This window comes from Mercurialis annua, linkage group LG2 (genome assembly GCF_937616625.2).
Source record: "Mercurialis annua linkage group LG2, ddMerAnnu1.2, whole genome shotgun sequence".
Classification (NCBI taxonomy): domain Eukaryota; kingdom Viridiplantae; phylum Streptophyta; class Magnoliopsida; order Malpighiales; family Euphorbiaceae; genus Mercurialis; species Mercurialis annua.
In genome coordinates, this window is record NC_065571.1 from 46,199,485 (window position 1) to 46,211,106 (window position 11,622).

An 11,622-nucleotide genomic window follows, 5' to 3' on the forward strand; every position below is an offset into this window, starting at 1 on the left:
CACGACTTTTAAAAATTATCAATTTTTTCTTTCTCTTTTAATTTTTTGCAATTTTATTACTGCTCAAAAGTCTGGCGCTTTATAGTTGACATAACAGTCGAAGAAAGGACATGGCACGAAATGCCACAAGTAATTTGATTATGTTTTTATTCAGCTCCAAACTTAATTTAGGACTGTATGTCTTTATGAAAAAAACATCAAATTGTTCTTTAAAATATTAGTCCAAATTATGGTCAAATTATTCGTGACATCTGACTTGTTACACCACATCGTTTTTCCATTGTTACGCCAGCCATATATTATCAGATTTTTTTAATAGTGATATAACTGTAAAATATTCAAAGATTTTGTACGACATTGATAAACTTTAAAGATCGTGATAGAATTGCAAATTAGTATGAGTGTGATGATTTTATATGTAATTAACTCTAAAAAATTAGATAATACTATAAAGTGTTTTTAAAAAAAAATAGAAGAAAATACTATATTAACATTCTAGCAATTAACAAAGTATTCGGATAAACATTTTGTATTATTGATGAAGGGAAAATCAAAAGAATGTTTACTTTGCCTAAATTAGATTTTACTATTACAGGTGAGTCGGAACTAGGTAATCTTAGCAATGTCCTGCTAATCAGGTAGTTGTTTGGATAAAATGTTATTAAAACAATGTATTTTTAGAATTATTTGTCTATTTTAGGTGGTCATATAGCCAAAATATATCTAAAAACCAGGAGATGTGAAATTAGTATAGTCATTTTCTAATAATACATTTTTCATTATGTATGGATAATAATGATGATAAATAAATAGAGTGTGTAAGCCACGAGACAACTATAAATATCTCAACAAAAAATTAAAATTTTCATTCAATTTAGTGTTTTTCAATTGTCTTGATTTTGCTTTCAACATGGATCCCTACAAGGTTTATTGCTTTCTCAGTTTCTTAATATTCACTTCAATTGCTTAATTGCTTTTACTCTGATTTCTGCTTTTACTCTAATCTTTATTAAATGTTTAATTAATCTAAGGCCACTAATCTTTTTTTTAATACTCATTCTGGAATACAGTCGACCCTCTAATAATTAATATACATGGTGGATCAAATATTTATTAATTATTAGAATAATTAATTTAACGAATATTAAATAAGATGTAATATTAAAATTGGTTTTTTGAAATTAGAATTATTACTTTATTGAATATTATTAAAGGGTTTACTGTATATGATTCATAATTCTCTTCCACTTTGACCAATGGGAGAATAAAAATATTACTTTTTTTCTATTTTAATTTATCTTGTTTTATACTCTGATTATGCATGTCCTTAAGCCAAGGCCAATAAGACCGAAGCTTAACGCTTTAAATTTCAGAAAGCCTCATTTTAGTAATAAGTTTTAATAATACATATACCTACGGTTTTAAATTATTTGCACTGTGAAAATTAATTGAGCTCCTTAATAATAGATGCTATAGTTTTTTGTTTTAAAATCAATTTTAATGCTTAAATATCAGCATATTTGATTTTTTTTCAACGCTAAAATGATTAACCTAAAATATATATCCATGAAAATTTTGAACGGCTTGTAATATAAATTTATATGTTTGTAACCGTCTAAAACCTGATTTTACTCTGATATTTCTTACTATTATGTTATTGAGCTTGATTTTCTTTAATTTAAAATAAGTGCTTGCGGTTGTGATTTAAGTTTTAACTGAGTTGATTCGATGATGTTTTTATGATGATGATGTAGAACGTACCATCAAGCGCTCATGATTCCCAATTCTGGACTACAAATTCTGGTGCTCCTGTATGGAACAACAACTCATCCATGACTGTTGGAGCCAGAGGTAATTTTAATGGATTCCAATTGCTTAAGTTTAGCTACACTAGACATGATTAAATTTCATTGAAAACAGACCAACCAATTGTATGCTCTGTGACATTTTTGAGATGTGGCTTTTTTCATTAACAGGTCCAATCCTTCTTGAAGACTATCATTTAATCGAGAAACTTGCGAATTTCGATAGAGAGCGGATTCCAGAGCGTGTTGTCCATGCTAGGGGTGCTAGTGCAAAGGGTTTCTTCGAAGTCACCCATGATATCTCCAACTTTACATGTGCTGATTTCCTTCGAGCCCCCGATGTTCAGACCCCTATCATTGTCCGTTTTTCTACTGTTGTTCATGAGCGTGGCAGCCCCGAAACCATAAGGGACCCCCGAGGTTTTGCTGTAAAGTTCTACACTAGAGAGGTAATAGCATCTTATATAACATACGCGTCATGTCGCTTGTTGGCCAATCTATTTGATTAAGTTTCAGGAGAATGATCATTTTATGTTGTAATGTAGGGTAATTTTGATCTTGTGGGAAACAATTTACCTGTTTTCTTCATTCGGGATGGGATGAAGTTTCCAGATTTAGTACATGCTTTTAAGCCCAATCCTAAGTCTCATATTCAGGAAACCTGGAGGATCTTTGACTTTTTGTCCCACATTCCTGAAAGCTTGCACATGCTCACCTTCCTGTTCGATGATTTGGGTATTCCACAAGATTACAGGCATATGGACGGCTTCGGTGTTAACACATATACCCTGATCAACAAGGCCGGAAAAGTACACTATGTAAAGTTTCATTGGAAGCCTACTTGTGGTGTGAAGTGCCTGATGGACGAAGAGGCAGTTATGGTTGGAGGAGCCAATCATAGCCATGCCACTAAGGATTTATATGACTCGATTGCGGCTGGCAACTTCCCAGAGTGGAAACTATTCATGCAAACAATTGATCCTGCTGATGAGGATAAATTTGACTTTGATCCGCTTGATGTGACCAAGATCTGGCCTGAAGATATGTTTCCCCTGCAGCCTGTCGGTCGCATGGTCTTAAATAAGAACATTGATAATTTCTTTGCTGAAAATGAGCAGGTTGCCTTCTGCCCTGCTATAGTAGTCCCCGGTGTTTCCTATTCAGAGGATAAGTTACTCCAGACTAGGATCTTTTCTTATCCTGATACTCAGAGACATCGTCTGGGACCAAACTATCTACAGCTCCCGGTTAACGCTCCAAGATGTGCTCATCACAACAATCACCATGATGGTGCCATGAATTTCATGCATAGAGATGAAGAGGTACTGAGCTCTTTTGCGTTTCGGAAAAATATTTTTCCCATGAACAATATCGCATTTTTTATACGTAAAATATGCCTTTCAAATTCACTTCAAATCTCTAATGTGATCCCTATATGCACTAGAAATCTAGAAAATAAATGCAGATTACTGACTTGCTTTGATATCTTTCAGGTCAATTATTTTCCATCCAAATTTGACTCGGTTCGCCATGCTGAGCCTTACCCTATTGTTTCTGCCATGTACAATGGAAAGCGTGAGAAGGTTAGTTCCTTGCTTGTTTTAGTGCCTATGGTATTGAAGTTCACTTAGAATGTTATATGGAGGCCTTTATGTTGTGTGTGTATGAGACATGGATGAAATTATTAATTAGAGTATGGTATTTGAAAGCTTTTTTTAAAAAAATATTTTAAGTTGATATTCATAACTTAATTGATTTATGCAGTGTGTCATTGAGAAGGAGAACAATTTCAAACAACCCGGAGAGAATTATCGATCTTGGACACCGGAAAGGTAACATCCGTATTCTTTTGCTACAGTTAAATCTTGGTGAGATTATTGTGTAATATTATTATTAATTCTTTATTTTCAGGCAAGAGCGATTCCTCAATCGGATAGTTGATGGCTTATCGGATCCCCGCATTACCCATGAGCTTCATACTATTTGGATCTCCTACTGGAGTGAGGTGAGACTTGCTTTCAATTCAGTGCATATTTTTAAACCATAGAGTAGTTTTGTCATAACAACATTTTACTCAAACAATTATAATGATTTCACTTGTGATGCAGTGTGACAAGTCCCTAGGTCAGAAGATAGCAACTCGTCTCAACGTGAAACCAAGTATCTAAAGATGATCCATCACATGGAAGAGATTGTGCTCGTTCCAAAGCAAAAGATTCTAATATAATCTCTTATTGTTCTTTTTTTGTTGTGTTATTAAGCAAATGTTTTGAAAATATTTTTGGTAGTAGTTATCATATACTAATAAATCATTATAGCTGTTATTATATGCTTGTTATGTACTACGGGACATGTTGTCCTGCATATGTATTTACTAATTTGGTGGTTCGATTGTATTTCTATACTATATAAATATCAAATATAGTTTTAATGTAATGTAGTGTGGTCTACATGTGGTTTGAATTCTCGTCCAAATCCATGAAAAAAAATATTTATTAACATATACTTTGTAAAAGAATTTGAAATCATCATCTATTAATTCCAATATCCTCTTATTGATAAACTTTATGCTGACTTAAGTGGTAATATGCCCCTTGAACTTGTAAACAATGGGCAATTAACACATATATTAACTTTGTGGGCAAATCAGTACATGAACTTGGTGATTATGGGCAATTTGTCCCATCTTGGAAATTTGCCCCCGCAATTTGTAAGTTAATTGTCCCTTAAATTGGCGATTTGCCCTCTTAACTTGTAAGTTAATTTGCCAAAATGGGCTAATTGCCCATAATCACCAAGTTCGTGTACTGATTTGCCAACAAAGTTAATTTATGTATTAATTACCCATTTCTTACAAGTTGAAGGGACAAATTGCTACTTAAGTCCTCAGAAAATTTCACTGCCCTCTACAGACAATATTTTTGCAGTAATGTGGTTTGAATCTTCTAAGTCTATCTCTAAAATAGGAAAAATTGTGTAAACCAAATTCGCCACATAAAATTATGAACCATACATTTATCGTGTAACACGTGACGTTAATAAATGCAATAACCAATTAATAAATATCACATTAATTATAGTTAAAATATAAGTAATTAATGTGATATTTATTTGTTGGTTATTGCATTTATTAATGCCACATGTCACACGATAAATTTATAGTTTATAATCCTAAGCGGCGAATTAGATTTACACAAGTATTTCTCTAAAAATAGGGTGTCAAATGAAGAATTCATTTAGAAGTTTTTATAGATTCTACTAAAATTATCATTTTAATTTTATTTTCACAATCAAGATTTTGAAGGGTGAACAATTATAAATTTATTTTACCGTGTGCATTTAATTTATCGAATAAGGCCGTCAATGATTAAACTTTTTAAACAAAATTTATATTAATTTTAGAAGCTCTTATACTGTTTCAAAATAACCAATTCACCCAAAATAGAGTTGTTAGGTGAGATTTTAATAATAATATAATTCATATCAGGGTTGTGCAGAAACTGAGTAAAACCTGATAACTTAACTAAATCAGTAGATTTGAGTTGAATTATTTTGTCATTATAATATGATTTTCATTTTTGGTTCCTTAAGGATAATAAATAGGGTTAAATGCAAATTCATACACCAACTTTGACCTAATTTGCAATTACAACATAAACTTTTAAACTTGGCAATGTCGGTAACCAACTTTCATTTCTTGGCAAATTGGTACACCGACAAATCATAAAACGACAAATGGCGGTTTATTACAATGTCCACGTTAGTGTTTTTTGAGTTTGGTGTATCGATTTGCCAAAAGTGTAAAGTTGGTTACTGACATTGCCAAGTTTCAAAGTTTATGTTGTAATTGCAAATTAGATCAAAGTTGGTGTATGAATTTGCATTTAACCCTAATAAATATTATAAATAAATTTTAGTGTAAATTGTACTAAATTTGGTATGTTATAGGAGTAGAAATAATCCTATTTTTCTAAGTATTTGCCTTGTAATTTTTGCACATTTTTGCTACATTTTTGAGCTCCATACATTTATTATTTTGGTTGAGCAATTTCAGAGATATTTGTGCAAGATCGAGGTGCTTTGGGGCAATATGAAGGAGTTCGGAATTTTTGGGGACAATCCGAAAACGAAGCAGAGCAAGAAGACGTGCATATGGAGGTAACTCGAAATCATGTCGTCACCTTGCACCAAAACAGAAACCAGCTGGTGCAACCAGTTTTGGGACGGTCGCAATATTAGTGAATAAAATTTGTTCTTTCGCCTGTGGAGTTGTCTTTGACGGGTTTTTGATATTTGGGTGCCTCAAAGGCACCCAAATTTCCGGATAAGTGCCTCTTTCGGAAATAATTCCGAAAGAGTGCCTGGACCCACATGTTCCGCATTCTAGAAATGCGGAACATGTGGGGTTCCGCATTCCTAGAATGCGGAACACTACTAATTTGGGTCAAAATTAGTGGTGTTCCGCATTCTAGGAATGCGGAACACCACATGTTCCGCATTTCTAGAATGCGGAACATGTGGGTCCAGGCACTCTTTTGGAATTAATTCCAAAAGAGGCACAACAATGGAAATTTGGGTGCCTATGAGGCACCCAAATATCAAAAACCCGTCTTTGACGAACCACATAAATTTTTTGTTTGTTTTAGTTCGATTCTTTATTTAATATGATTTTCTAATTAATGTTTGAAATTTTGAACAAACAGACCATCTAGTTTGACACAGTCTCTAACTCAGTTACTTTAATCCTACGTGGCTATTTTTTGCCGTTGCCATTAATGACATGGATTTTATATTCTAATCTAAGTTCTAATTCTTAAATCCGCAACCAAATCCCTAAATTTCAAACTCCACAAATCCTATAAAGTAAAGTGAGTTGTAATTCAGTAATGCCCTCATTGTTGTCTTCTTCGCAAAGAAATAATAAAGCCGAATACACCTAAGAAGATCGCATCATGTGGTATAAATGCTCTAAAAATCGTATTGCACCAAAGTATACGTCTTGGACTAAAAGGAACCCTGTACGGAAGCTTTATAGCAGCCAAAATTACAAAGTAAGGTCTTTCTCTCAATCAATTTTTTGATTATGCAATGTCTTGTTATGCAAAAACAGCCATGTAGGATTGAAATAACGGAAATAAAGACGGTGTCAAAGTGGAGGGCCTGTTTGTTCAAAATTTTAAACATTAAGAGAACTATTAAACTTTTTCGGACGTTGAGATCTTACTCATAGTTACCAGATTCGCTCACCCCCCCTAGTACCGCGTATCGGTTCGTACGCACCAGTTCACGGTTCTCCGGCGACCTGATTCTCCTTGGTACGCGTATTGATTCGCCGGAGAAATGGTCCTATTCGCCGTCATTGTTTTTCTTAAAGTTGCAGGTTTTAGAGTTTTTTCAAGTGAAGCAGAAGAAGAAAATAGAAGAAGAAGAAGTGGGTCACGATATAAATTAGTTTTTTAAACTTTTACTTTATCAAATGGGAAGTTTTTGGGCCCATTATGTTTAATTAAATTGGCTTTCTAATAAGAATCTAAATAAGGGAAAGGGATAGGTTTTCATTTAGTAGGCAACTTACCCGACTTTATATATTCCCAACGACAATTAATATTTTTAATAACTAAAAAGTGTTCCTTATTCTAATTTATGACATTTTAAAGCTATATATTGAGTAAATTAAAAATGCATTACTGACTATCGAACCCAGAATATTATTTCGGAGTACCGCGTCCGAAAGAGCGAACCGAAGAGTCCTACCCCCGAAGTATCGGATTCCCCGACTACAAGCGAATTAAGTACCCGTTTCCGTACCGCGAATCGCGCGTACTGCGGATCTGGTAACTATGATCTTACTTGATTCTGACCCCCCAACTATAAGGGAATGGATGACCTTTTTTCCTATTGGTTTCTATGGTTCGAACGGCAACATCAATTCGATGAAGGACAACATTAGAACGGTTTGGTGGTGGTTGTTGAAGTATGGCAGCGCTGGAAATGGCTGAAACAGTGATGTAACTGGCGATATAGCAGTAGATGGACGCGAATGTTGATGGCTTTTTAATTAGGTTTGATTAGGGATAATTACTTTTTTTCTCTAGAGGGATTAAATCGATACGGTTTAACAAAAATTTGGATATTTTTAATCGATTCTACTAGAAATGACGTTTTTGATACTCCGTGCTAACTTGAGGGGGTGAATTGATCCTTTGTTCTTAAAAAATAACTCGTCATCAAGTACGTCGTCAATGAATAAGCCGTCATCAAGTACGTCGTCATCATGTCCGTCAAACAGTGGCCGGGAATCAAGCCATTATTGAAGAGCTGGTGGAAGCCGCCGCCTACTGTTCTTTTCTTCCTTCTTGGATCTTTAAATACCCATTTTCCATTACAATCAATTTCATTCCATTCTCTTCTCGACCCAATTTGGAAACTTAAAATCTTTTATCAAACACTGCCATGTCTGCTCAATCTGACATTAACCCTCTTCTCACCCCTTATAAGTTGGGCAATTTCAATCTTTCTCATAGGTAATTACTTTTAATCAGTACCCACATTTTGTATTTTCATAATCCCACCTATCTAAGGAAATTTAATTTGTTGTTTAATGTTAATTTTGAGCAGAGTTGTTTTGTCACCATTAACTAGGCAGAGATCATACGACAATGTTCCTCAGCCACATGCCATCTTATATTATTCTCAGAGAACAACCAAAGGGGGTCTTCTTATATGTGAAGCCACTGGAGTTTCTGATACTGCTCAAGGGTAAATTTTGTTGTATTTGGCTTTTTTCATGCTCAAATTTGGAAGTTTTGGTTTGTGATGATAATTTTTGTGGGTCGTTTGCATTGATTATAGGTATCCTTATACTCCAGGCATTTGGACCAAAGAACAAGTTGAGGCATGGAAACCTATTGTAGATGCTGTTCATGCCAAAGGTGGCATCTTCTTTTGTCAAATTTGGCATGTTGGAAGAGTTTCGAATTCAGGTATAGCTGCTCTAAGACTTCTGCTTTGTTTGCGGCTCAATTATTAATTGCGTGAAATATGGTGTTGAGTGCTTAAACTAGGAGTGTAGTCGAAATACTGGCATGTTCGAGCTCGATTCCATCAAGTTTTATTTTAAGGGTCCAAGTTTGAACTCGGTAGAATAATTGAAATTGGAGGTCGGATCGTCTCGACTTGATCATTAATGTATAAAAAAATTAAAAGTTAAAATTTCATGTAGAAGATTTTAAAAAAAAATTATTGAAAATATGTATAATAACAAAACACAAAAAGGTAAAATAACAAAAACAAGTATTCTCGAGTCAATCTCGAGTAGTAACACATTGGCTCGACTCGACTCGACTGCGCCCCTAGCTTAAACCTTCATAATGAGGAAGTAATGGAGGTTATATTGGGCGACATCAAAAACTTTGTAATATTCTTGTGAGTTTGACAGAAACAACACTAAGTTGTTCCAAATTTTCTGGTTGGTCAGTTGTAACTGCATATCAATTTCCTGCATATATAGTCTCTTAAAGACTCGAAGTTCAATTTTTTTAAGTTCCTTTATTACTAACTTACACAAAAGGAACTTGTTTTCTGGATATTTTGGGAGAACAGAGGATAACATTTGCAAAAGGATTTCTGTAGCTCTTAATGAGTGATTTTCCTGATACCAAATTCTAATGCTCGTCGCATTCCTGGGAATTATTAAGTTGGTGTCATTTATTGAATTTATTAAGTACAATAAGTTTCAAAAGATGTCATTGGTTCTGAACATAATACTTCTTGATACACCCTTCATTGGAAGGGTCTTCTTTTTTGGTTAATGGAGATAACTTTTATTTTTTTATGCTAAATCTTGCTTTGGTAGTGTTGCTGACATCTGTCAGTTATTATTTATTCACTTTTTTCTAAAAATGATTTTTGCTATGAATTCTTCATTATTGGTCTGGACTGAATCCTTATTTTACTTATTTTGTTGGCTGCACAGGTTTTCAGCCAAACGGGCAGGCTCCAATTTCTTGCACAGACAAGTCTTTGACTCCTCAACTTCGAGCTAATGGCATTGATGTTGCAGATTTCACACCTCCTAGGAGATTAAGAACAGACGAAATTCCTCAAATTGTGAATGATTTTAGGATTGCTGCAAGGAATGCCATGGAAGCCGGTATTTAAATCTCTCTCTAAAGCATTATAATGGGGTTATAGATGTTATTTTTGTTGTTTTTGCGTACTTGGTGACACAAATAGCTTTTCTGTCAGATATGAAATAGAAATGCACTTTAATCTTGCCGACACTGTTTTACCGAAAAACAGAATTTATTAAAGCAACTCTTTTTAACTTTTGAAGGATGAAGGCTTAGTTTATTTTGGCATCTTGCAAGCAATGAACATAGAGGTCATTAATAGGGTTAATCGTTTAATCATTCAATACTTCTAAAATGATCAAACTTCCATTTGTTAAAATTTTATTGCTACACTAAATGATGGTGTTTCAACTCGCGATTTTCAATAACAGTCATGGTAAATTCTTGGTTTCATCAGGGATTCCCAAGCACATGAATTCCCTGTAAGTCGAAGTAGATAATTTAGGATTTGTTATTCAACCGTATAATAAAACTCGCAGACTTGTATCAACCAATGTCAGTTTTCGTGCGGATATCTTTATGATAATATGTATCTACACTCATCAGAAATTTGAATTTCAAGTGAATTAAATTTCTTTTTTCTCATAATTCTATTTCTGCATTCAAATTCTGGAACTCTAGCTAAACTCTGAGGAAAACCTAACGGAAAATCTGTCATCCCAAGCTAAGTGGAGAACATTTTAGTTGTCCACGAGGCTACCATGTCCTCTCTTTCTTTCTCAATTCCTGGCAACCATTATTGTCAGTTATATTAAGTAATCTGGTATACAAAAGCTGTATCATTTGGAAATTATAAATTTACACTTCTATTATTATTCTGTTTGTAGGTTTTGATGGAGTTGAGATCCATGGGGCTCACGGCTACTTAATTGACCAATTTATGAAAGATCAGGTGAACGATCGTACGGATCAATATGGTGGATCTCTAGAAAACCGCTGTCGTTTTGCTTCGGAAATTGTTGAAGCTGTAGTCAACGAGATAGGAGCAGATAAAGTTGGAATTAGGCTATCTCCATTTGCTAACTTTATGGAATCAGGAGATTCAAATCCTGAAGCTTTGGGACTCTACATGGTCGAATCGTTGAACAAATACGGAATCCTTTACTGCCACATGGTCGAGCCGAGAATGAAAACGTCCAGCGAAATATCTAAATGTTCAGAAAGTCTTTGGCTTATAAGAAAGGCTTTCAAAGGTACTTTTATTGCTGCTGGAGGTTATGACAAGGAAGACGGAAACAAAGCTGTTGCAAAAAACCATGCAGATCTTATCGCTTTTGGCCGTCATTTCCTTGCTAATCCAGATTTACCTAGGAGATTCGAACTTAATGCTCCTTTGAACAAGTACAACAGAGATACATTTTACACTTCTGATCCTGTGATTGGTTATACTGATTATCCATTTCTTGAAGCCACTCCTTGAGAAGGAGAATGAAAACATTTATCCCAGTGGTATCAATTTATGTTAGATTGAAATTTCTCCAGTCTCAAGTTTCAGCCTTTTATTTCCGTTACTGAAAATCATTTTAAAACTTCGAAACTGCATATTTATAACCTATTTTCATAGAAAATATTACTTCGTTGTTTTATGTTTCAATGTTTTTTGTTTCCGTGATTTCATGTAGAAAGCTTGTACTACCACTCATTGTTAAATTTGATAAATAAGATTTTAGCTTATGCATTTCAAC

At 34.2% G+C, this 11,622-nt stretch overlaps 2 protein-coding genes across 2 annotated transcripts; both read left to right on the forward strand.

The window, feature by feature from the left end:
* The first annotated feature begins 855 nt into the window (after positions 1-855).
* Positions 856-4,241, forward strand: LOC126666924 (catalase isozyme 1-like). The gene is made up of 8 exons (XM_050359841.1): positions 856-925; positions 1,755-1,851; positions 1,977-2,254; positions 2,351-3,127; positions 3,299-3,388; positions 3,570-3,637; positions 3,717-3,810; positions 3,914-4,241. The coding sequence occupies exons 1-8, from the start codon at positions 911-913 to the stop codon at positions 3,971-3,973; spliced, it is 1,479 nt and encodes a 492-aa protein (XP_050215798.1). The 5' UTR covers positions 856-910; the 3' UTR covers positions 3,974-4,241.
* Positions 4,242-7,740: 3,499 nt separating this feature from the next.
* LOC126669876 (12-oxophytodienoate reductase 2-like) lies at positions 7,741-11,418 on the forward strand. The gene is made up of 5 exons (XM_050363510.2): positions 7,741-8,329; positions 8,424-8,564; positions 8,658-8,788; positions 9,781-9,957; positions 10,765-11,418. Exons 1-5 carry the CDS (start codon positions 8,259-8,261, stop codon positions 11,355-11,357), a joined length of 1,113 nt encoding a protein of 370 aa, XP_050219467.1. The 5' UTR covers positions 7,741-8,258; the 3' UTR covers positions 11,358-11,418.
* The last annotated feature ends 204 nt before the right edge of the window (positions 11,419-11,622 follow it).